The sequence below is a fragment of the Tachypleus tridentatus genome, chromosome 13 (genome assembly GCF_004210375.1).
Source record: "Tachypleus tridentatus isolate NWPU-2018 chromosome 13, ASM421037v1, whole genome shotgun sequence".
NCBI lineage: Eukaryota > Metazoa > Arthropoda > Merostomata > Xiphosura > Limulidae > Tachypleus > Tachypleus tridentatus.
Genome location: NC_134837.1, coordinates 154,235,579 through 154,263,494, shown reverse-complemented (window position 1 = coordinate 154,263,494; position 27,916 = coordinate 154,235,579). Strand labels below are relative to the sequence as shown.

At 33.5% G+C, this 27,916-nt stretch overlaps 1 protein-coding gene across 2 annotated transcripts in view; it reads right to left on the bottom strand.

The window, feature by feature from the left end:
* Window positions 1-305: 305 nt before the first annotated feature.
* Window positions 306-27,916, bottom strand: part of LOC143238760 (uncharacterized) — a 58,770-nt gene continuing 31,159 nt past the window's right edge. For both annotated transcript variants that reach the window (XM_076479274.1, XM_076479275.1), the window contains 6 exons: window positions 21,805-21,988; window positions 20,216-20,289; window positions 17,565-17,689; window positions 13,860-14,034; window positions 10,737-10,826; window positions 306-3,350 (listed from right to left, as the gene is read on the bottom strand). In XM_076479274.1, the coding sequence (XP_076335389.1) occupies window positions 724-3,350; window positions 10,737-10,826; window positions 13,860-14,034; window positions 17,565-17,689; window positions 20,216-20,289; window positions 21,805-21,988 (3,275 nt within the window). In that variant the 3' untranslated portion in view covers window positions 306-723. The remainder of the gene's footprint in view (window positions 3,351-10,736; window positions 10,827-13,859; window positions 14,035-17,564; window positions 17,690-20,215; window positions 20,290-21,804; window positions 21,989-27,916) is intronic.

Here is a 27,916-nt window from a genome sequence, read left to right as displayed (position 1 = left end):
AAATCTGAGTTCTCTGACCGGTATGTTCCAAATTTATGATGTAAGAATAATATCAGATTGGCAGTTGATTTGATTCAGTTACCAATATTCATGTTAGAAAATTTATATAAAAATTACACTTTTAGTAAATCTACTGTTATTTTACAGACAGAGGACTTTAAGATCATACTATAAAATTGAATAATGACATTCAGCTGTATGATAATCAAAAGAAGAACATATAAGCAGTGTTAATATTAGAAGTACAAAATTAATATCAATTTAACCAGAAATCTAACTTCTGTTCTTGGACACAATCGCTTTATTATCCGTATTAAATTCCATATCGCACATAAACAAGCTATTGCGACTATGTCACTGGACCTTCAGAATAGATTTTATCTATAATAAAGATATATATATAAAAGACGTTTACAGCAAAATGAATTATCAACAAGGCTAGAAATTGATCTATATCACTAAAATGGAGACATTACATATGTTAGTTCATCGAGGGTTTAGTTTTTCACATATCGACACTGATGTGATGGTTATCACTGACTGCACAGTACCACGGCATTTGTGTTCGTCTACTTCTCAATTTTGTATACATATTTCACTCACTCATTTAAAACGTTTTGGATGAATAATTTATAATTATCATTATGATTAAAACAGTGCTATTTATTTTTGTAGTACCATGAAATCACATACTAGACTTCTTAGATGTTCACAAATATTTTGTTAATCCATTTTTTGATAACGTTTCATGGACCTTAAAATATTTATTCTGTGACTAACAAGTTTAACACCTAACCCTACCAGATCGTTATTGTCCATGTTTGCTAATTTTGGGCCATTTATTCCCGCTTCCATGAATGCTGATTTATATTCAGACAAACGTAGGCTATCCAGCCAGTCTGATACGTCAGTGATGGACCAATTCTGAAGTGGTTTTCGTCGACAGTCTTTTCCTTTCGTCAAAGTTGGTTGCCTGCTTGACAGCACCGAAGAAAGAATCTTACCAGGAGCCACATGAGTTGAGGTTGGAAGTGAATGTTGTTTATGTGAAGGCACAGACTTTCCTGCTGACGGCCCGTCAGTATGAAATGAATATGTTGTCATTTCTATGTGATTGGAAGCTGGCTGTTCTAGGAAAGGTACTGTTGAATTAGAGTGACTTGGGGACCAGTCATGTTGTGATAAAAGTTCTTCCTTTCCTTCATCTTTCAATACTGACATACCATCACTGAACTCAGGAGGTGGTGATATAGTTGTTGAAAGATGATCTTCCGATGGTGTAAGAACAACAAATTCAGATGGTGGTGGCAAGAACTGTAGGAGACTGCTAGAACTAGAGTTCGTATTTCTGGGTAAAATTTGAGGTTTAGATGAAATGTCAGCTGTACTTACATTTTTTTGTTGGGATTTTCTTCCAACACTTTCTAGAAATCCCTTATATTGGGCCTCTCTGATTGGCTCTCCAATCTGTGAGGGGATTTGGACTTCTCGTTTGGTTATGTAGTTAATATAATCGTTGTTACTCAAAACGTATGACTGATCATTAAGAGAAAGCTCATGTTCCTCCCTATCTTCTTTAGCTAGATTATTTGGAAAGGAGTAAGAAGGTCTGATCGTTTTTATATTAGAAATAATATACTGCTTATCAGTTTCAACACTTCTGCGATTGGGAAGAGTTGAAGACCTGTACACAGGTTCATAGACACTTTTCCCAGTTTTTTTACCTCTTACAGGTTCAAATGCAGACTTTCCAGATCTGCTGTCAAAATGTTCTTTTTTATCATTAATCATCTTTTGGATATCTGTGTACGGATATGAACGTGACTGATAAGTTGGCTGAGCTTTCATTTTCGGTGTAACTAACTGATATTTTTGGTTCAAACTGGTATAATCCCCAGAAAACGAGTGAAAGATGCTGTCGTTGTATAACATTGCTTCATTATTTGAACTCTGGGAATAATCATCTTTTGACATATATTTTTGAAAGTCGAATGAATACCTTTCGCAAGGAAATATAGATCGGTTATAATCGACTTGTGATGGATGAACTTGACAGGAACCATATATCTGTGTACTTTCATCGGCTTTCCCAAAAGTAGAAAGTTTTCCAGTTTTATTTAAGAATGAGGAAATATCTTCCTCTTCGCTACTATCAATTTCCAGACTGGTAGAGAATTGATCTTGAGGTTTGGGGGATAGTAATGGGTAGTGGTTCGGGCTGCTCAAAGTACTTCGATTGTTTAACACACTCCTCACTCTCAAATATCTAGCTGTTCCGCTTTCTGCCGAACTTTGCTTACCATAGAAACCACTAGCATCACCGCTGCTTTCCGACTCTGACGACGTCTGGTGACTCACGACTCTAGGTTGTACTGACTGAGGGCGTACGACACCCCTGGAGAGCGTGTGTTGTGCTATTCTACTTTTTTGAAGGGGTTTATATCCAACAGTGATCAGTGATTCAGGGGAAGCATAAAGCTTAGCGCTATCTCCTGGTCGAAAACTAGACATCACTGCTTCGTCACTGTTTGTCACAGCAGCTACGTTTGCATATTCACCTTGTACTCTAGAAATATCTACGCGAACGACTTGTCCATGAGGAGGAGGTGGAGGAGGTCCACTGGGTGGTGGACACTGCCTTCTAGGTTTTGTTAATAGCATTGTTTCAGCATAGACTCCCTGGCGTGCTTCTTCCATTCTAGATATTGTTGACTGTGGCCAATTATTTCGTTCTCTAAATTTACTGTGTAAATTGTTAACTCCAGCCCACGGTAACGAGTGTCGCTCTTCAGCTAAATATATTTCTTTATTTGTCAGTCTAATAGTTTGTAGTGGAAACTTACATTCATCAATATGTTTTTCAACGAGATTTCGCTCTTCACTATTAATGTTCAAAGATTGTAAGCACCATTTGTTTCCACTGGAAACCTTTCCAATTTCTGCAGATCTTCTGTAATTTTTTCTATAATTGTGAGGAGGACATGCCCAGGAATGCACATGATTTTTATCACTGAAAGAAAAAAATGTTTCGAAACTTTTAGTACGCTTACAAATATACTTTTTATTATTGACTGCACATTTAGATGTTTTTGCCAACTCTGGACAACTATTAAATTTTTTTTGGAGTAGAAAATGATGATTTTTATTTAGCAAGATCTCTAATTCTTTGTCCATTCGTGAGGGCTCTTCACTAGAAGATTTCGTAACATATCTGGATCTCTGTAGCATGGATTCAAGGTTCTGTTGTTCGGTTTTTGAGTGGTGCGTACCGTCTTCAGCTGACACAATAAAACTGCTTCTTGCTGATCTACATTCAAAATAATAGTCTTGAAGTCGATCTTCCAGAGAATCTGAAATAAGGATATTTAAGATTTTAATTTGGATTAAACGGCACAAAATACGATCAGAAGAAAGTGTTTAATTAATGAGGTAATCACATGAATATCGTAAATATTCTTCATCTTCCTACTAAAACTTGCAATAAATATACATTTTCTACACTTCCACATTATATTATTGAGGATTTAAGTTTATTTATTACTTTCATTTGCTTACTCCGTATGTTGTTTTTTAAAAAGTGACAGACGTTATTTAAAGTTATTTTGTTGTGTTAGACACATATCATGGCATATTTAACATATCGTTTCTTTTTTAATCACATTTACCATGTTTAATTTTTAATTTTAATTCAATATTCTGGCTGCTTATTGTAAATTTAAGTATAGATATAATTTATTTATCATATTATATCTCTATATATAGTCGTTAGTTTTGCTGTATTATTGGTCATGTTTTGCTACACTTTGTAACAGTGTTGCAACAATTTACCACAGATGTAAGTTCTCCTATAGCTAAACTGTCGGAATCGTTCATTCAATGGATTTTGAGTGGCCACAAGGCGTTTTTTGAAAAACATGTGTGAAATTTAGCCATACACGGTTATCCTGATGTCATGTTGTTCAAAGAACATTAAGTTTACGACGATACTTGAAGCTTAACATTAGTGTTTATGTGTTACGTAACTAAGATGTGCTCTATTCCTCCTTTAGTCCCCATTTCATTAAAAACAGTAATTAGAATATTTTAAAAAATCTAATTCTATTACTTAAAAGTTTGTCTTTTGTTATAGATATTGTTATGATTCTTAGCTTAATATGTAGATTTAGAATTAATTTCTGTCTTCTCAGCTGACCGAAGTAAGTGAAATATTGTTAGGTTTACGGCTGATAATATCGTTAACAGAAAGTAACTCAACTAATGAAACAAAGCATATAATCTTTATAAGGAAGAATTTAAGAAAGGCATATATAATAATCTAATTATACCGACTTGCAGGTTTATTTTTAGTTCTTATCAGAAGTTAATATTAACTACTTACAAGCTATTCGACATATCTTAACTTCCTTTCCAGCTAAATATGTACTAGTCGTTAGCGAAATTCTCAGTAAAACTTTCTATTTGCATTCTTATACAACTTTTACCACATTATAAACACTGCAAATGTTGTACAATCAGAAAACGTGTAATACATTAAGAATCTTATTATCTCCAACTACATACATTTTATTTCACGAAGATAAAATAATATTGTTTGTCCCGTGTTATCTTATCAAACTCAATATATCCTTCGGTGGGACAGCCAAATAGTTTACGGACTTATAATGTTAAAATCCTGAAATTGATTTCCCATGGTGGACACAGCTAAAAAGAGCTCAGTGAAGCCATTCTCTAAAAACAAACAAACTAGATATCGATAGGTTATTCCTATTAATTTCATTTCATATTTCAAAATTTACTAAACAATTATTCAGTTTTTAATTATGCCACAAAACCACATTAAATATAAAAAACAAATCTTGTTTACTAGCATTTTTGTATTTTTAGAACGTATTACGCACCTGTTTTCTTATTTAAGATTTACAACTGTCGCTTAGAAACGATAAGAAACATTAATTAAATTTGAATTGCAGAATACCACTTAATATTAACATTCAATTTTATATAAAAAAAGAAAAAGTTAAACACATTATTGAACTTTATCAGTTTCTAATACAGATTTACATCAGAGCATCTTTTCTCTGAGATAAAATATTCTCCATCATTAATAGTTATTTTTGTAATGACATTCAAATGTCTTTCAGTTAATATTAATTCACTTTATAACCACAACATGATTATTCAGGAATTATTCTCCTGAGGAAAGAGTCGAGTTTCAAATAATATTTACGTGCTTAAGAGTTTTCTGTTCGAATATGGTAAATTTTACAATCGTTCTATTAAAACTATCTAATTTTACAAAGGATATTTAAGTATCTAGAAATGTTCGTTATCATAGGTAGATAACTTTACTAATGTTTAAATATCCATGAATTGTCCTTTATAATACGTATTGCAAACTTATTATTATAAGTTTGCAATATTATTTAGGTATTTAGGAATGGTTCTTTGTGATATGTAGCTAAATATTTAATAATATTTAAATATCCATGAATCGTTCTTTGTCTTAATATAACATAATACTTTTGGGACAACATGGAACATATTAGTCCATCTCAGCTGTTACATCCCCAAAACTAAACTAAAGGTATTAATAAAAAAATTACAAAAAATCTTAAACCCAGCCCTTATCATTCATATGCTTATCAATATTACTCTTAAACTCACTTAAATTTACTACCTCCAAAACACACTAAGGCAACCCATTCTAAAAGCCAACTACCCTGTTAGAAAAATTAAACGGTCATAGCTGAGGATGACTTCTTCTCTGACAAATGTTTCCGTTTGCCCTCTAGTCCTATTGTTCTCTTTGTTGAATATGAAGAAATAATGCATCAACACCATCAATTCCTTTACATTCATTCTTAAACACCTAAATCTGATTCTCAAACTCCTCTTTTATCAAAAATAAACAATTTCAAACATTTCAACCGCTACATTCGAGGCACCTTTCTGGTAACTTTTATCTCAATCCTTTCTAATAATTTAACGATTTTTCTAAGGTAAGGAGACAAGACTGAGCACAACATTCCAACTGTGGCCTAACTAATGATATATAAAATGAAATTATAACATGTATCTCAAGACGGCTGTTATACGTATTAAAAATTTTATTAAAATAAAGCAGAAAACAACGCTTCGACCTTCTTAGGTCATCTTCAGAGAGTTTGCAATTGACAGTTGCCGGGCACATGTTTTAGGGACGAGAGTGTAAACGGGTATCGGGTTGTAGGGGGCATTGTAATATATGTTAAGGTATTAATTAGTAAAGATAGAAAGTTGTTCATTTAGATTGGTTTGAGTTGTTGTATAAATAGAGTTTCTTTGATTCTGCGTTTGTGTATGTTTGTTTCCCTACTTGGTATCTGAATGTTTTCCACGGTTATGTTGTGTTTATTTGATTTGCAGTGTTAAAAAACGTGTGAAGATTTTTTAGTTATTTAGATCTAGTTTCCATTTTTCTCCTTGTTTCTCTAATATATAAGTCGTGGCAGTTGTTGCATTATATTTTATAAATAATGTTGGTGTTGTGTTTGTCAGTGTAGTTTTTACATAGTGTAGACATCAGTTTTCTACTTGATTTTTGAATAAATTTGGTGTTTACTGGAATGTTGTGTTTTGTTATAAATTTGTCCAATATTTGTTATTTTTTCGCTGATATAAGGAATATATTGTATGCAGCAGTGTAAAGTTTTGTATCTTGTTGTTTCCTGGGATTTATTATTGTTTGTTTGTTGTTGATCTAGATGTGTATGTGTGTGTGTGTGTATAATGTTTTCCACGGTTTTTTGAGGAAATTTGTTGATTTTGATGAAGTGTTGTTTTATTTTGTTGATTTCATCGTTAATTTTATCGGATAAACATAGTTTTGTGGTTGTGTTTATTTGGTTTTTTAATATGCTGAGTTTTTGTTTTGTTTCATGTGCTGAGTATGGATGACTTTTCAGTAGATTTCTGTTTTGAATTGTGTATCAGTTCTAGTGATTTTGAGGTTAATAAATACTATTTGGTAGTTTTTTCCTGTTCACAGGTGAACTTAATGTTAGGGTGTATCGAGTTAACGTGATTGAAAAAAACTAAATGTGTGTTCTGTAGATGTGAATTCAGCAAATGTATCATCAACATACCGATACTAGTATAGTGGGAGGTGTAAGGCTGAATTGATTGCTTGAGATTCAATTTGTGTCATGAAAATGTTGGCTAGAACTGGTAGCACGAGATTACCCATACTTAGGCCATTTATTTGTAGGTAGTTTTGGTTATTGAACATAAAGTTTGTTTTGGTGATAGTGAGTTCTACAGGGTTGCTAACTTGTTGCTGGGGATGTGTATCAATGGGTTTGGGTCTTGGATATAAAGTTCTAAAGCTATCTTGCAGGCTTCGGTTGTTGCAACTTTTGTGAAGAGGGAGATTACATCAAAACTAGCCATTAAGGTTTTATGGTTTAGTTGGTCAAGAATAGATTTGAAGTTAAAAGAGTCTTTGAAAAAGGAGCCAGTTGATGTTACATATTTAGAAAATTCCCACACTATATATTTACCAAGGATGTAGTTGAATGATTCTTAGGTCAACATTATGGGTCGTAGTGGATAATCGAGTTTGTGAGGTTTGGGGGTGCCGTATAGTTGTGGTGTGCGCGAATCGGTCTTGCGTAAGTAAGAATAAAGGTTTTCCGAGATCATGTTAGTTTTTCATTTGTAGTAGAATTTTGTTTCATTGGATTTCATGTGTTTTTGATGGATTTGTGTGTATTAGTTTAAAGTTGTCTGTATCTGAATAACATCTTATCAGATACAGAAAAATTTAAACTAATACACACAAATGAGTACATCATACCTATAGTATTGCCTTTATTTGCTTGTAGAATTTTGATGTTATTGTCTTGTTTCATGTTGTTTATAGAATTAATATATATCCATGAGAGGTTGATTTTTATTTTCTGTGAAATTATATTGATGGTTTTACGTGAACATTTTTTGAAAAAGCTGTTTAAGATACTGTGTTGAGGTGTTTTGGGGAAATAGATGTTTTCAGTTCTATCTGGAAAGATAGGTTGTTCGAACTGTTGTCGAAGTTTTCTTCTTTCTGTAGTTGTTTTCCATTGTTTTGTTGGTGTTTTCAGTTTGTGTAGAGTGGATACCAGTCTTCTAACTAGGTCTTCAAGGCAGGCTTTCATTTTGATGGATGGAATATTTCTAGATTTTACTGCGAAATTGAGTCCTTTGTTGAGTAGATGTATTTTTCATTGCTTAATTTTCGGTCGGATCTGTTAATTACGAGGTTTGTTGGTGGTTCGTCGTGTTGACGTCTTTTTTGTTGTTGATACCTTAATTTATCTAGTTTCTTGTTGTGGTGGACCTTCTTTTCCTTGTCATTCGCACTACTGAGTTGATTGATGTTGCGTTGCATGAGTCCATAAATGTCTGGTTGAATGCAGCAGCCCACTCGATGGCTTAGATTCATTTTTTGTTTCTGTCAGTCATTTGATTATTTATATTTCGAGTTTAAAATAGCTTTGAGTAGGTTTTTTTCTGTAAATTATGGATAATGTTTGTATACTTGGTAAAATTCTTGGATAGTTTTATCTTCACAAAATTAAGGATTCGTTTTCTTCCTTTCGGAACTGTTGGATGAAATAAATGTCATTTCTTCTATTGATAATTTTTTGGTTTTAGTTTCTTAGTTTAGGATCACACGAGCATGTACGGTTAACAATAACAGTTATCAAATAAACACAACATAACCATAGAAAACACCTAGATACTAAGTAGGGAAACAAGCATACACAAACGTAGAATCAAAGAAACTCTATTTGTACAACAAATCAAACCAATATTAAACCAATATAAAGGAACATCTTTATACCTTTATTGATTAATAACCTAACACATACTGCAACGACCCCTAAAATCCATTACCCGTTTACACTCTCGTCCCTAACACATGCGCCCGTAAGCGGTCAGTTGCAAACTCTTTTTGTTCACCTGAAGATGGCCTGGGAAGATCGAAACATTGCTCTCTACTTTATTTTAATAAATTTTTAATAACAATACCAGCCGTCTTGAAAGACACTTTTACTTCAAGTGGGTTTCTCGTCATTACGAAATTGTAACTTCTTTAGACTTGTATTCAGGATTTCTGCAGATACAACCTAAAATCCTATTTGCCATACAACTATCAATAGCATACTGTCTGGATGGCTTAAGAGATTTATCAAGTATTACACTAAGCTACCTTTTTTCATAAGTCTATTAAGGTTATTCTCATCCAGATTATATTATCATTGAAATTATTATAGCACACATGCATTATATTTCATTTATTATAATTAAAACCCTTCCACCATTTATTTGCCCAATTCACTAAATGATCCAAATCCTTTTGTAAATCAACACCATTCTCTTCATACTCACCCGCTGGTACAGCGGTAAGTCTATGGAGTTAAAATGATAAAATCAGGGGTTCGATTCCCCTCGGTGGACTCAGCAGATAGCTAGCGTGGCTTTGCTATAGGAAACACCCACACACTTCACACCTACCAAAACTCAAGACCTTATTATAATCGACAATACTAAGTAATTTATAAACTAACCTTTCATGTGTGTCTTATACGGTGAATTTCCCACTAATATTTATCTCTGAAACTTTCTATGTTAGACGTAAATAATTTTTCTTCATAACAGAAATTATTTTAGGTTTAATAATATTTTTAATTCCTTATTAAATCTAATTGCTAGAGGAAAATAGTTTTTATTATTTTAGTCATTTCACTTGTTATTTTCATTTCAGTAGTTACTAATCTGTTGGTTTTTACTCTTTCGAGTAAAATCGTACATGTTGTTGAGAATATAAAATACTTCCAAAATTTTAATGTTTTTAAATCCTGCAATCTGTCTTTCTATGTTATGGGCCCGGCATGGCCAAGCGCGTTAAGGCGTGCAACTCGTAATCCGAGGGTCGCGGGTTCGCATCCCCGTTGCGCCAAACATGCTCGCCCTTTCAGCCATGGGGGCGTTATAAAGTAACGGTCAATCCCACTATTCGTTGGTAAAAGAGTAGCCCAAGAGTTGGCGGTGGGTGGTGATGACTAGACTAGCTGCCTTCCCTCTTGTCTTACACTGCTAAATTAGGGGCGGCTAGCACAGATAGCCCTCGAGTAGCTTTGTGCGAGATTCAAAAAAAAATCTATGTTATGAATGCCCTTCTCGCTACTCTCAATTTGTAAATCTTTCTGCCATGCTACCTTAAAACAACAGTCACTCACAATGTTCAATTTAATTATTTAAATATAATAGCATGCTCTCCCTTTCAACTGTGGGTGCATTATAACGTGACGGTCAATCCCACTATTCGTTAGTAAAAGAGTTGCCCAAGAGTTGGCGGTAATGACTAGCTGCCTTCCCTCTAGTCTTACACTGCTAAATTATGGACGGCTAGCGCAGATAGTCCTTGTGTAGCTTTACGCAAAATTCAAAACAAACAAGTTCTTTCTCCTATTTTGGTTTAGTCATTCTTTATGGAGAGTAAAAAATATATGCAATAAAACAAGAAGTATATTTTCAAAAACTCACCCATCAGGAAAAAGCGTAATTTTTCTTTCATTAAAATTAATAATAAAACAATTTTCAAAATGTCTACTAGGCGTTACGCTAGCATTTTCAATTAGCGAAGATTTTAACAACAATTAATTTGAAACATTACAAAACTACAAGAATAAATTTATTATTTTATTACTTACCAATATCTGCTAGGCCTGTTACCATAGACCTCGCTCTCGCTCTTCCAAAAGATAGTGTGGTTCCTGGATCACGCTTAGGTGGCGTTGGTGCTGTCATGGTAATAAGATTTTAATTTCCGAATTCATAAATCAAATATTCTTTATGTAAACGAAATGTAAATATAAAACAAGATAGTTTTATGGATCTTCACAATCAAACATTTTAACTTCGGGTGAAGAAGTTAGTTTCACATTTAGCTTGCATAAATATTTTCCATTAAAATGCTAAAATAAAACATGTTATGTAAACAAGTATATACTTATCCGTCATTATTAAAGTATACACATCAAAGGTGATAAATTCAACCTTTAAAAACATATTACACTAATTCAGGATTAGTTTGTTTTAATGCAAAACCACACAGTAAGTTGTCCAGATGTTAACACTATGTTTGTATATTTATCGCTAACCCACTGTTAGGACGAATAAAGATGGAAACGGCCTGAGTGAAATATTGACGAAAACTAGATGTCACAATAATTTAACTGAGGAATAAAACAACTTTTTGGATTCATCAAAACATATAAAACCATGTTCATAAGACTTGGTACCTTTAAAAGAAGTTTATATTGCGTAATTTTATATATTACGTCATATACTTTTCTTGAATATATTACATTTGCCAAATTCACTTGAAAATGTAAGCTTTAATTACACATTTTAGAAAGCAAGTTCCATTCAAAATATAAATATAAAACTAGGGTAAAAGAAAGTGGTGCTCCGTATGCACAAAGCTACACAATGAGTTATGTACGCTCTTCTCACATAGAAGTCAAAAACCAGATTTTTTAATATTATAACCTCTCATTCTTGCCGCTAATACACCGATGGTTGAAATGGATACTAAATTATAGTATTCAGTGATCAGTTACGCATTGTGTTAGATGATAAATATAGCTATTTGAGTCACGAGCTTTTTGCGTCACTACGGCATGTTTGCTCTTTAATTATATCGCCAAAATAAATTTGTAGTAAAAGTAGATAATGTACACACTATTTCCAGCCTAGTTTGTTTAGTTTTTATAGTCCGTATTTGTAGGCCTGAAAATATAATCAATGGAATTTGATTCAACTTGCTTTCGTAATTTTAGACGGTCTCCATTTCCCTTTTTCAATTAACAATTTTTAATTATCTTGTTTCATAAGTTTTATGTCCATTTATAGAGAATAAATTTTAAGTTACACATTGCAGCAGTGAACTGTTGAAAAACATGTAACATTCAACTTAATGAATGTTACGTATTTTTCAACAGTTCACTGCTGCATTGTTTTTATCCCTCTCAACCGTTAACTACTGAGCCAGGTGGCTTTGTGCCTGAAGTTTCGTAAAAACACACGTTTAAGAAGCGTCGAGTGCACAGGAGGTCGCTCACAAAACATCACATATGTTATTTATCTATAGCATTGTAAATTAACTTTCAATGACAAATAATCAACTTTTTGAATAAGTCATAGACATTCGCAGCGTTTCGTATAGTACGTTTGTTTAGGTTCTGGTGTACAATACCCAACCGATATGGATAATAATAACAATACTACTAAAATATGCGCTCACAATTTTAGCGAATACGAGAACTAGTAGAATAAAGTACTACTCACAAGAGTAGAGAAACCTATCATGGTAATTACCTACTGTTACAAAACTCACTGAAATAGTTGAGAAACAAAGCATAAAAGTGAACTTAAGAAGTGATGAATTTTCGACGTGGCAATTTACAATTAATAAACGTTAGTAAAATACAAAATTTTTTCAATGGCGGAAGGTAAAAGTGTTGTATGCTTTCTTATAGGAAAGCCACATCGGGCTATCTGTTGAGTCCATCGAGAGAAATCGAACGCTTGATTTTAGCGTTGTAAATCAGTAGACTTACCGCTGTAGCAGCGAGGGACAAAGATGAAGGGCTTAGTGAAATTCTTCAGGGCGAAAAAACGAAGCCGATTGAATTAATTTTATAATTACCCTGTAACATACTTAACACTGTATTAATTACTATTGTTCAGAATTTAGTAAAACATTCGCAGCTGGTTTTCTTCAGCGACTTGTAAAACTTGTTGTTTGTTTGTTGTTTTTTGAATTAAGCACAAAGCTACACAATGGGCTATCTGTGCTCTGCCCACCACGGGTATCGAAACCCGGTTTTTAGCGTTGTAAGTCCGCAGACACACCGCTGAGCCACTGGGGGGGGGCGCTTGTAAAACTATCATCAATAATAATAAGGCTGGAAACTGTTATAAATATAAATATTATTTACTGTAATGAAACGAAGCGTTTCGGACTTGTATAATGATGGTTAAATGGTGTTTACATTTCTGCGATGCTTGAATAGTTCTGAAGAGCTAATGTTGGTAGCTAAATATATGAGTTATATATTAGTTAGTTAGGACAATCGACTCGCAATCTGATTGTCGCATGTTCGAATCCCTGTCACCGAACATGCTTGTCCTTTTAGCCATTGGAGCGTTATAGTGTACGGTCAATCCCACTATTCATTAATCTAAATAATCCCAACAATATTTTGCAAGGTACGGGCTTGCTAATTTTAGATATTTCAAAGTTCATAAACTAAGCCAAAAATAACACATGAATGTTTTAATATCTTTTCTCTACCACTTTAATATTATGTTTATATATGATTTAAAAACCACGTAGTATATATGCTATAAACTTGTTCTTGAGGATTAAAGCACCAGAACTTTGCCCTTGTCTAAGATTACTGATCAGGGGTGAAATTCTTCCAAACCTGTATAACTCACTGTCAAGTAATAAACTTAGTGATATATTGGCCTTTGAATTTATTCTTAATGTAAAATAACTTCATAAAGTAATCACAGTTCAAAACATTACATCACAGACAACAAGTAATAAAATTAATTACAAAGAAGAATGGAATAGGGCAGTACTCACGGTGTAAGCAAAAACTCCAGTGAGATGCTATTTAGATTGATACGACGTAATGACGGTTACTGACATTCGAATTTAATTTTCATTTTAAATAGTAAGAAGTAATATAATGGCCCTATATATAAATATATGTATATATATATATCGTGTAACGCATTCAGCAAAACATATGTTATCTTACCTTTCTTTAATGACATTCTTCTTGGCACTGTAGAGCATTGTCTCTGATTGAGGGGTCTTTTTGTCTCCGGAGGGTTATTGACTGTTACCACTGTCATGGTAACGACGTCTCCCGACTGTCGGATGATGGACACAACTTGGTCATGTGTAGCTTGAGTGATATTATGCCCGTTAACCTACTTGGGTGATTAAGAATTTGTAACTTTAACATTTAGATTACAGAGTAGATCAGATCGTTGCACAAACAATAAAAATTACAAATAAGAATTGATATCACTGTTTCTTCAAGGAATTTTATATTCTTTGCTTTGTAGTCATTTTTTTTCAGATGCAAAATATCGTTATTGGTTTTTGTTTAGTTAATAACTGTTTTACAAAGAATCAGTTTTGAAAGGGTACTGTTTTCAACAAATACGATTATGTTGCAATCTGAAAAAAAGTTCTTAAATTTGAAAAATTAAATATTTTCTGTAAATGAAAAACTTTGTTTATTCATTTTTTCATAAAAATTGAGCATTTCACAAGTCACATCAGTAAGTGTAACCTTTTGTTCTGGATTGAAACGTTTTAACTTTAAGTATAATGATATAGGTGATGAAGGTTGTAATTTAAAACGATTTCTGTTTACATTTAGCTTACTTAGACCATTATGATTTGAACCCTAAGATGTGTAATAATATCTGTTTAGAATTATTTATTGTTTATCACAAGTTACCGCTTCAGGTGTTTCAATAATCGAACTCGTCAGTTCGTCTAGACCAATGCTTCTCAACCTTTTTCAATATCATTCATCCCATAAGTTTCACGACAGCTCATTCACCCAGTTTAAAAAAAAAAGATAAAAAGTACTAAATAGAATTGCAAAATTATTTATTATGACTTAATTATACGTCAAACTACCACAAGTATGAATAAAACAGAAAATAAATGTATTTATCACACTACAGCTGAAATAAAATATTAATAACTAATAAACATCTTTGCTCTTTAACTTGTTGTATAATTGATAATACTCATTCACTTTGGTTCTGATTTTATTAGCTCATGGGTGAACCATTCACACAGTTAAGAGGTACCTACAACAACTAAAATGGCGTTTAATTTATTTAGCTCAATGGTTTTCATTACTACGGCAGATTTTGACGTTTCACATTATAGCATTAAACCTCAAGGAGTTTAAACTGTTCTCCCAAATAAAATAAATGGGTCACACTTTTCAAAATATCTCGATGATGTATTTCTGATTAATATTTTTGGTCAGATAAATTGAATATTCCGTCTAAACTAATTTTATATTAATTAAAAAAAACTATTTCCAGGTTACTTTTATAACTTTATCTTTCGATATTTTATTTATACATGACATTTTTTTTCTGCTGTTACTTACTTTTCATTTAAATGAACAGGTAATACCAGCAGAATGGTTTTGAGCTGTGTGTGTGTGTGTGTGTTTCCTTATAGCAAAGCCACCTTGAGGTATCTGCTGAGGTGACTTTGCTATAAGAAAACACACAAACACACACTCTTTTTGAACTGTATCAAAGTTACCAAATGGTTGAATTTCATAAGGGATTTATGTTCCAGAAAAATTTAATAGTAGATAAATGACACTTTTTATCTGAATTTAAAGCCAAGTGAAACACTGGTGTTTTCAATCTACCAAACACAAATGGTTTTGGATTTTACTAAGCATTGTTTAATAAATCACATAGATTTATGATTGGTGAAACTGGAATAACAGCCTCTGTATTCAGCTGTTTTGAACCAATAGATGTCTTGCTCAAATGAACATTATTCTGCACTTAAATTCTTCTTAATTACTTATGCACTTGACGAATAACATGGAAGGAAGTCACTAAGCTTAACTTTTCGTAAAGTTTGTAATACTTTCGCTTACTCGAACGAATCGACGAAGCAGTTTAAGAAACATTAAACAGAGTTTTCTACATTTGAACTTTTTTCCAATAACAAATGCCACTTTTCTTATATTTTCTTTGTTTGTTTGTTTGTTTCTAATTTCGCCCAGAGATACACGAGAGATATTTGCGCTAGCCATCCCTAATCTTGCAGTGTAAGACTAAAAGGAAGGCAATTGGTCATAACCACCCACTTCCGACTGTTGGGCTACTGTTTTATAAACGGATAGTGAGATTGTGACTTACTCATGAATGAAAGAGCGAGCATATTTGGTGTGACAGAGATTCGATCCCGCGACTCTCAAATTTTGATTCAAGCGCCCTAACCACCTTTTCTTATCAGATGGGATTGTAGTTTGTGAAGTGCTATTTTTACGTGCTGTATTTTACTAAAGAGTGTGGACTGTCTACTTAACTTTAAGATTAATCTGTGTCGATTTTCAACTTTTAAAGAATCGTGACGAGTTAGTGGTGACCTTGAGGACTTATAACGCTAAGTGTCGCCATACCTTATCTATTTCAGTCTTAGTGCAGACAACCACTATGTAGCCTTGCACTAAGAAACAAACGAATGAAAGCTTTCAAAATTTTAAAGCTGATTATGATTTCTATTCAATTTAAGCTTACGTATGGAATTATATGTGAGTTGATTTCAAACGTTTATCTTTATATTTACGAATATTGGCTCACGAAAAGAGATACCATCATTCTAACACCTCTTTCCATCAAATTGTTCGCAAAACTGTTTCATCGCAGACATTTTGTGAGCTACAGTTAATTATCATTCAATATAAAATTATTCTTAACTTCAAGTTATCTCGATAAATTCTCGGAAAGCATGATTATGTAATGATGAAGTGAACGTTCTGTAAATTTAATATATGTGCGAAATATGAAGTTACCTTGTTTTCATTTGTTTTGTTTTTTGTTATTCACATAAATCTCTCTTATTTTTATATTCCTTGATATATAACGCTATTCTGCACTAACTCGAATGAGGCATATCATTTCGAAACACGTATCATAAATATGTTCAAAATTATATTTATTTTTTAATAGATCGCCAAGCTCACAGTAGAGAAACCTCATCAGGTATTCAGTTTAGATGTGATGGCGCTAGAATTGTTCTGTAAAGCTCATGACAGCTGTCCTTCAAGGAGATCAACGACAGTACCGCTCTTTGTACTTAGATCTCAATCAAAATCAAATTCTTATTGTTCCTAATCATTTATATTGTCCTATGTTTCAGTGGTCAGGCAATTTCCACATTGCCATTCATAGGGGTTGGCCTGGGGGCATGCCTTTAAAAGATGTTTTTGAAGTTTAATTCTACAGATTGAATCTCGAGCAATATTAACAATGAATACTGTCTACACCCAACTTAATGTATTGAATTGAAAGAAGCAAGTTTTAATACATAAGTTGTTGCTATACGTGCCACAAACAGTAATCAGGCCATGGCATGAGTGGCCTGACCACTTCCTATGGGTCTGCTTTGTTCTTAAAAGCTCTAAAAATTTAGTGTACCTAACTTCATATGAATTAGATAACTTATGAAAATCGAATAATTCGTACAACAATTTCGATATTCATTATTATATAAATTACATTCCAGCTTTTAATTTAAAAGGGAAGTAAGGAAAATTAGATATTCAGTCCGAACAGGCAGCCATTAACGTTCATGCCACGTTTCTAGAAAATTAAAAGTGAATTAAAACAATATACAACAAGAAACAGAACATTTGAGCAGTTGTTATGTTGTACGTCAATATCGTAAAAAAAATTCAAACCTCCAGCACAAAGTCTCCTTTTTTCATTCCCGCTTGATCAGCAACGCCACCTCGATCTACATCATCAAGGTACTGCAAACTTGGCCAAGCGTAAGCTCTCTGTCTCTCCATAAGAGGACTGGTTGCTGCAACATATTCCAAAATATTAAAATTAGATATGCGGATCACTTGTATGAGGGAATAAAACCGATAGATTTGAGTCTGCCTGCTAAAACAACAATATACTATGTTGGACATTTTAAATTTATATCAAAGATCATGACACCAGCTAAACCGCAGTGTTTGCTGTAGCTAGTATTACAATGTGTTGGAGATTTTGATTTGATATGATGCGATCAATAAAATCCAACTTAAACCTTTTAAGAAGTAAAATTACAGTTCACATGACCAACTTACAAACATCAAATTCTGACTGTTATCGTTGCCAATACTTACTGGTCAACACTAAAATACCAGTTTTATTTGACTATTACCACTTCTATACCTGCTTTATTTGACGGTTATCGCTACAATAACTGTTTTATTTGACGGTAAACACTGCTATGTTTACTTCTTTTATAGAGGTTGAATGCGTCATATTAAAACGATTTTGAAGCACGTCGTTACAATCTATATTTTCACGTCTGGTCATGTTCTCTCTGACAATTGTACAATCTGACAGTAGCTCTGCAGCATAGTTTCTATTATGAAAGTCTTCATCGTATGCCTGTCTTGCTCGAAGCAGACCATTTCTATTATATGCTTTCTATTAACGACATAATATACAAGGAAGATGGTTTCCAAACATCAGTTTCAATAGTCTGAAATATATAGTGGTCGAGTCAAGCACCCTGACTGATATATCTTCGTGTTGAATAGAACGAACCATTGTTTAATGTTTAGCTATTTGAGGTATGCGACAGCTGAACAGATACGTCGTGAAAAACATTTCTGTACAGATGACGTGTATTGATTTTTAGACGGCTATCCTTCTTGATTGTGTTGCACACTATTATTTGGAAAACGTAGACGGCTTTCCTACTGGCATTTGTGTTTGCGAATTTTCACCCGTTACAAGACGTCGCACTTTGCTTACCACACCTGGGGATAAGACTTGTTGCAATTTTCTTTCTAGAAAGTCCTGGAGATCCAAGTTTATCCTTATATCTAAACTAATTTATAAGCCCCCTTTTTTCAGCGTAAAGGCCCATTTTTTTATTAATGACTTTTATTTCATGTAAGTAGACAAGTTTCTTGGCTAAATGGTTAAGTGTAGTAAAATAATTGGACCTTGGTTTATTTACTTAATGTAGTGTAGTAGCTAAGATTCTAGATTTTGTACCTTATAAATATTATTTTAATAAAAATCTGAATAAATTTTGATACATAAAATTCAACTTACAACTTAAAAGATACTCTATCAATAAATATGTCTATAGAATTTATAAAATAATCCAACATGTACCATTTAGTTTTATAGCAGTATTTCCAGGAAACCTGATAATAATATCAATGATAGAAATAAAGTTAAGCCTTTTACAATTTAATGTTATTGTTTTCTTACTGTGTGATAAATGTTGGAAATATACAGAAATTGATAATAAACCATAGAAGAAGTAATCTAAAAACAAATGTGATAATTTATAGTTTGAAAATACCACAGTTCTGGTAATTTGTATTTGATTATAAGTGATTTTATAATTCATAACAAACTTGTTTCCTAGAAAAGCTATCAAGAGCAAAATCTAATAGCTTTTATAATACATGTTTTAATGCAAATTATATTACGAAAGATATCTGGGACAGCATGCACAGCCTCAACTAGCCATACCTAACTGGCCCATCTCCACAGAACAAACTTGTGGAAACCATGATGAAAAGCAACACAGAGATTTAAAAAGCCAGTAGAAACAAATATAATACCTTCAGAAGGAGGAATGATTATTGGACCGCTAAACTTAATCACTCTTCGGCCCTTGTGAATTTAGAAGCTTACTTCTGATATGGCATATAATCTATTACCACGTCGTTACTGGTACTTCAAGACTTCCGTTTGTAACAGCAGTAAACACAACTCTCCTGATACTTTGAGTGACCAAACTGGGAAAAAGAATAGTAAAACATTACTGTGTAGAACAATAAGTTTTGCTTTTTGTTGTTTCCTAAAAATGGACCAGCTCAACTTAACAGCAGCCTTAAAAAAAACAACTTTAGATACGACTGTAATGCTTTAACAGTGAAGAATGGTGGTTTGATGTTTTCTTAGCCAGCCCAATAGCCTTGAAGTGAATTAGACTGAGCTGCTTTAGGACCGTTAAAAACGCCATCGGGAGGGTAGACAAGACAGACCCCGAAGTATCACTATAGTTGAAACTAATTTGCTATAACATTGGTAATATACTCCTCTGGCAGTGGGCTAAAGGCTGGTGTGAAGTATTTTGACAGGCACTGCACTGTGGTTAACGTAAAAGGTGGGTTAATCAGTTGGACCCCTGCTCTATTTGAAGATGTACTGTCACAACACCTTTGGTAATATATTTCATTTATTAACAGAAGCTGAAAACGTCCAAAACTTTTATTATCTTCCTCTTTGACTCATGATCAAAATTATATAAGTAACATATCTTTGAAAGCTAAATAAATTACGAATGGTGTGATAAGAAAAAACATACCTTTAGCTCCACGTAGAACAAAACCAAAACCTTTCTTCCCTTTGTGGAGGACTACTGTACGAGGCGATCCATCCCTGTAACGAATGAAAGAAAATAAAATTATAAATAGATACTTAAGTATGAAAAAAATATATACATCTTTGGACTCTGCTAATCAATGTGAACATTAAAGTCTTAAGTTATTTACGATATCACATCTTAGTTAAACATGTAACTGACAGTTTAATCAACTAGTATCTACTATATAACGGGGATCTATATCCAATTATACACACGAAACGTTGAACTAGGTACTGAATGTATTACAATTATATTCAATTATTCACGAAAAATAATAAAAGTTCAAAAAATTTAATCAGAAATTATATGTTATAGTTTAACTGAAAATAATTAACCAGAAAATAATTTTAGGGATTCTGCTATTGTTTGCTGGAGTATTGATAACAAAAGAACTATTTAACCATCTGTAATCTGTTTGATATACCACCCATTACGTCATTAAAATTAAAAATAACCGTTTTGTGATTAAAACAACAAAAGACAAAGTGCACTTTTTAAAAAAATGGCAATTTATGGTTTGGGTTGAATACTTAAAGTTTTGTTTTTCTTATTTCTACTACGCCTTATTTTTATTAGAGTTGGTGATGAAAAAATCAGTCAGACTATAATATAAACCTCAAAGTTTACTGTATACCAACTTTACTTTTTGATTTAGTTGAGAGTTATCTGTGTTCTCAGATGTTTTTGAATTGTTTAATTTTCATTTATTTCAATCATTTAATTAAGAACATATTTTAGTCTCTAATGTTAACACAAGTGGAGATTTGGTTTTTTAGTGAATTTTTGTCCTTTGTTTACTATTGAAGATTTGTGTAAGTTATTATTGAATAGTAATTCTGCATAGAAATACAAGCTTCGATAAGTCACGTTATTTCTTGTGTTTTGTAATTTAAAAACTTCTAATATCAGGGCAGTAACCTGATCAAGAATCAATAAAATTTGACATGAAAGGGGTAATCTAAGAGAGAATTTATTAACACATGTTATGAACAGTATTGTTTCGAGCGTGGCTTTCACTGGAGTCAATTTAAATGAGTTTCTTAGAAATAACTAGTTGGTACATACATAAAAATTCGTTGTTGGCAAACCTACGAAAAACAATAATGGCCAACACAAAGCGCTAAAGGCCCGGCATGGCCACGTGGTTAAGGCACTTGACCCGAGGGTCGCAGGTCCGAATCCCCGTCACACCAAACATACTCGCCCTTTCAGCTGTGGGGGCGTTATAATGTGACGGTCAATCCCACTATTCGTTGGTAAAAGAGTAGCGCAAGAGTTGGCGGTGGGTGGGAATGACTAGCTGCTTTCCCTCTAGTCTTACACTGCAAAATTAGGGATGGCTAGCGCAGATAGCCCTCTAGTAGCTTTGCGCGAAATTCAAAACAAACAAACAAAACGCTAAATGAGCAACATGCATGTTCATGGTTCCATCTCCATTACGGAGACCGCACAGGTGTTTATTTTTTTATCGAGTGCTATAATAAATAAGAATGAATCATATATAACTACTGATAGGTTTCTATACTCACATCTTCCACTTTCTAGGCATGGAATGAACTCTCCTGAGCAGCATATCTTGGGTGTCCTTTTGACGTCCATCATCTAACTTTTCCACTCTTGGTTTACTTTCCTGCACACAGGATGGAGGAAAGAGTCCCTCTTGACCATTGGCCAGTCTACCTTCTAGTAGTCCACACTCGGAAATTCCAACCGCTAGAGAAGATGTTTTAGTGGAGTTGTACACACACTGATAGATCTTGCATTAACTTCTATCTTCTACTCATAACGTTGTTTTCTCTAACTATGTATTTTGCAATTTCATATGTACATATAATTTCCTTGCTCATAGAATTGTTTTACTCCAACTTGAGTTAACATAAATGGCTGTATAACTACACAAGCAGTATTACGTTTCAAACATTCAAATTGCTACACACTTGGTGTAATATTCATTGTTATTTTTTATTGTTTTTAAATGTACACAACTTCAAAATTTATGAAAGACCTTAATGAATGGTGTTCAATATTTTTACAGTAAATATGTAAGGGTAATCAAATGAAAAATAACCTAACAGCTTAGTTATTTGTTTCCAAAGCAATCGATGACCCAGCACGGCCAAGTGGTTAGGCCGTTCGACTCGTAATCTGAGGGTTGCGGGTTCGAATCCCCATCACACCAAATATGCTCGCTCTTTCAGCCTTGAGGACGTTATAATGTTATGGGTAATCCCACTATTAGTTTGTAAAAGAGTAGACCAAGAGTTGTCAGTGGGTGATGATAACTATCTGCCTTCCTTCTAGTCTTACACACGTAAGTTAGGGGCGGCTAGCACAGATAGATCTCGTATAGCTTTACGCGAAATTCACAAAATATTCAAACCAAAGCAATCAATATAAAAATAAATATATATATTAGATCTGCACTTTAAAATATTCTTACCTGTATAAACGTTATAAAGTTGACGATATATTGAATTTATTGTACAAGAAACGTTGAACTAGGTACTGAATTTATCACACTATTTCAAACAGAATAACAATGGTATACACAATAAATATATTATACCACAATCTATAAACATAGTAATGGTGTACTATGCACCAAGCGTATTATAGCATCACAAGTGTAATAATAATTAACTTTATACAAAATTTATTACACCACTACAAACACAATAATGGTAAATAAATGCATCGAATCTATGATATTATATCATTATAAATGCAGTGAAGCTGATCAGTGTGCCGAACCTCATCGCATAGTGTAGTCCTTAGAACGCTGAAAACCGGATATCGATACACGTGGTGGACAGAGCACAGATAACCCTTTGTGTAGCTTTGTGCTTGATAACAAGAAAAACAGAATAAAGTTGGAATGTAACGATAGTGTTACGTCACATAGTTGGTGTTGACACTATGATTATTTCTGGATATGGAGATCACTTGTATTTTTTATTTTAAACATTTTGAGCTATTCAATCAGTTGATATTTTCAGAATGTCTTTCTAATTCACTACGGTTATCATTAATAAAAAGTATTAATGAAATACCTGATGTTTTATATTATTGTCTTCTAAATAAATCTATCGAATTGACAGATGTCTACCAATGGTCTTGCTTTTAAAATGGTCTTATAACATTTTAGTTGTTTTAAGACACATTATTTTTATACCTGTGCTTACTTGTTTCGTTAGCAAAAAAGGCATGGCATGGCCAGGTGGGTTAAGGCGTTCGACTCGTAATCTGAGGGTCGCGGGTTCGAATCCCGGTTCACCAAACATGCTCGCTCTTTCAGCCGTGAGGGCGTTATAATGTTACGGTCAATCCCACTATTCGTTGGTAAAAGAGTAGCCCAAGAGTTGACGGTGGGTAATGATGACTAGCTTCCTTCCCTCTAGCCTTACACTGCTAGACTAGGGACGGCTAACACAGATAGCCCTCGAGTATCTTTGCTCGAAATAAAAAGCAAAAAACAAACAATGGTCAGAAAATGTTGGCTCATGGATTAGAGAGTATTTCAATTTTATATCCCCTGGCCTACGGAACTGTACGCAGTTTCATACGTTTGCTAATTATCTTGTATTTTTTCCTTCATTCTTTCCTCTTTAACTAATTAGTACCAGACGTGGACTGGTGCTTAGCGCACGTGGTTGTGGTTCGCGTTCACGTCATGGTGTTGTTAAACACGTTTTGCACTTTCAGCTTGGGTGCTTTATAAGCGTAACAGTCAATGTCGTTATTCTCTGCTACTTTGGCGGTGAATAATGATGGCCACCTTCGTTTTCTGTGGTCAGTAGCTTAAAATCAGTGATAGCTATGCCTGAATTCTATGGATCCGTTAGCCCATGTACTTATAATTAACTTAAATAACATAGTTTAAACATGAATCACCAATATCCTCACTTTTGGTTATCAATATCTTATTATGTTTTTAGGCCTCTTCATTATGATTTGAAAACTAACAAAATATGCATGCAAATAAAATCAGAAAACTATTTGTCTTCTGAAAATAAAATTTCACAGCAGACTTGGAGAAAGGTGTATTTTCTTAACATATCGGATTCACTGTAATACATATTGAGAACAAAAAATACATACATAACTTTCATGGATAAAGTCGAACTACAAAGATCAAGAGCTCTTTAAAGGTTTATAAAAAGAGAGAGAAACGTTAATCACTTCACTGCTGCAACACTATTTATTCCCTTGTGGAACTTTTTTTTATGTAATTTTGTTACAATGTCATTTTTGCCACACAATTTCAAAGCCACTAGAACAAATAGTTTATGATTCCAATGCGATTTCTTATTTATTTATCACTAAAAAATTGTTTGCACGATATTTTAGACCTGTTGTTTCTCAGTTGCATATTTTATCAAACCTTCATATACCTACATCCTATCTCAGACCTGCTGTTCTCAGTTACGTATTTTATTAAACCTTCATATACCTACATCCAGCACGTACTTTGCAGGCATCCAGTATTTACATATCATTTAGAATAAATCTTGGTGTTTCTCAGACAGTCAATGTTTTGATTTCGTCTACAAGACAGGCAAAAAAAAAAACATTATTCGTAGTTGAACCTATTTGTTTTGTTTTTCCAGTTTATCAGAGAAAAACAGTAAGTTACAGCTGCAGACGTAAATCACTGAATATGGAAGGAGCCCCAATATTTATCTCAACGCTTCTATGAAAGCGTATTATTCAACTAATGACGTGTGGTTGTTATGATATGGTCTACGCAACATATAATCACTAGAAAGCCTGGTGAGTATTTTCTGTAGCTTCTACGTCACAACACGAAAGTGCACATAAATATTATTCACAGCAAGACTCAGTGAAATGGTTAAACTTGCTCAAGGCGAGTGGCGCAAACAATCATAAAGACAAGTTAATTCAAGAACGCTGAAACGCGCAGAAAAAGATGGAAAAAAACTAATTGAAGGCACACTGCAGGGCAGCGGTTGTGAAAGCATAACAATGATGACTTGCAGCTATTCAGATACGGCAGCGCTTCTAGAAGACGCGCTTCTTTAGCAATGATTCCACGGGTAATAGGCTTAGTGCCTCGGCTTCAGTATGGATCAATGTGCAATTCTTAAGAATATTTGTTTGTTTATTTTTTGAATTTTGCACAAAGCTACTCGAGGGCTATCCATGCTAGCCGTTCCTAATTTAGTAGTGTAAGACTAGAGGGAAGGCAGCTGGTCATCACCACTCAACGCCAACTTTTGGGCTACTTTTTTACCAACGAATAGTGGGATTGACCGTACATTATAACGCCCCCGCGGCTGAAAGGGCAAGCATGTTTAGCGCGACGGGGATGCGAACCCGCGACCCTCAGATTACGAGTCGCACGCTTTAACGCGCTTGGCCATGCCGGGCTCACAATTCTTAAGAAAGCTTAGATTATGATGCTTCCAGTCGAACTTCAGTTGGATTATATTTTCGTCTTGCAAAATTCACAAAATCAAAGTAATTTCTTGATTTAAGTTGTTCAATCAAAAACCTTGCCATAGGACACAAGTGAATAAATTATTAGTATGCTTGTCTGTTTGTTTTTGTATTTTGCGCAAAGCTACACGAAGGCTATCTGCGCTAGCCGTCCTTACTTTAGCAGTGTAAGACTAGAGGAAAGGCAGCTAGTCATCACCACCCATCGCCAACTCTTGGGCTACTATTTTACCAACGAATAATAGGATTGACCGTCACATTATAACGCCCCCACGGCTGAAATGGCGAGCATGTTTGGTGAGACGGGGATTTGAACCCGCGATCCTCAGTTTACGAGTCGAACGCCTTAACCCACCAGGCCCTATTACTATGTAATAACATGCTAATGATTAGTTTATTCTTTTTATCTGTGAATTTGTGCAAATCAGCACAAATTTCAATAGAAATTAATTAGTATATAAAAAGTACTATAATTTTTTGTGTTTACATTTTCTGTTTCCTGCAACACCAATCTTGGGTTTGATCCCGTACCTGAAGCATTTCAGTTGTCCTGTATTCATAAGTTAGCAGCAGATCAGCTTGTTATTTTGCTCCAAACTGGTTCTGAATCTCATTAAACTAACGTAATTACATCACACTAAGCCTGAACTATGCATTGAATCTTGTTATACTAGTTAATGTGAATACCCCCCAGTGGCACTGGGGTATACCTACGGATTCACACCGCTGGAAACCGAGTTTTGATACCGTAATGGACAGAGCACAAATAGCCAATTGAGTAACTTTGTGCTTAATTCCAAGGAAACAAAGAATCACTAGTTTAAATACATTACATCTGAACTGTGTAATGAATCTCATTATACTAATGTAAACAAGCTAAATCTGAATTGTGCACTGAATTTTATTACTAGTGCAAACACGACGCTTATAAATTTTGCATTGGACGCAATGAATCTTATCACATATCTACATTATTTAATCACTCTCAACACAATAATGGTAAACTGTATAAGAAAGTACATAGGTTTGGACAGAAAAATATATACCTGTTTAAAATGTGCTAATTCTTCCCTGGATATTTAATGAACTGCATCCACAACCGTTTGATAAATTTGTTATTCCCAAGGCGTTTTAAATGATTGTTCTTTATTATTTAAATATATGTAAGCTTTATTCCACATTTATTGTCAAATAACGTGAAAAAAGTGAAAAAAAAATTCTTATTGTTTTTCAACAAGGGCAGATTGTATGAACTAGACTAATGAGTTCTTTTCCTATTCAAACTGCACCATCTTTTGGTTTGCAATAGAAACAATGTTAAAAGTTATTACATCGTAGCGGTAGTTCTTTAAGACTCATCAGAGAGTGGTTGAAAGATTAACATTAACCTAAGAATGTAACCTGTTTCTTCATCATACCATTTTGAAACTTCCAAATGCTGGAGCCGCATTTTATGAAGCAGACACCATTTCTTTTTGTACAATCCTTGTATAAAACCATTATGAAATATTAATGTTTAGTAGACCTAGATTCCTTCACTTATGGCTGTCTTGGTAGTTTAAATACAAATTCTAAAGAATATATAATGATAGCATTATTGGAATAATAGTTAATATGTACAGTGTATTCCACGTGGTTTTTATCATATTCGTATATACAGTAAAAGTAAGTTTACTCTGATTAAACACTTTGATATAATTTACTAACTTTGTGTTATTAAATATGTTTCACTGTTCACTGTGTATTGTTGAAGGAATCGTGAATTACAGGTATTACCATAAGAATATATGACTATGTTAGGGAACTACTTTCGATATATTTCATAGCACTCAAATAATTGCTAAAAAATGAAAGATATATATTGTTTTAAAGAAATATATTTTATGCAGCTGTAAACTCAATTATACTAAAGATTATTAATATAATAAAACAGGCTTCCTGAATTTGTGTTCTTCGGAAAGGTTGAACACAAAGTTTTATATTAATTTTGAAATTATGGATTTTTATATCTCGACTATTTCATACCGGTAGGATAAGAAAATGTACAAAATCCATATCTAGAAGCTAAATGTCTTAAACTATCATATATGTCATATATAAATATTAACTGCTCTTAACGTACAAAATATTGATATACTAACACCTGTTCTCCAGTTTTTGTCCACCCCTCTACATAGAACTTGT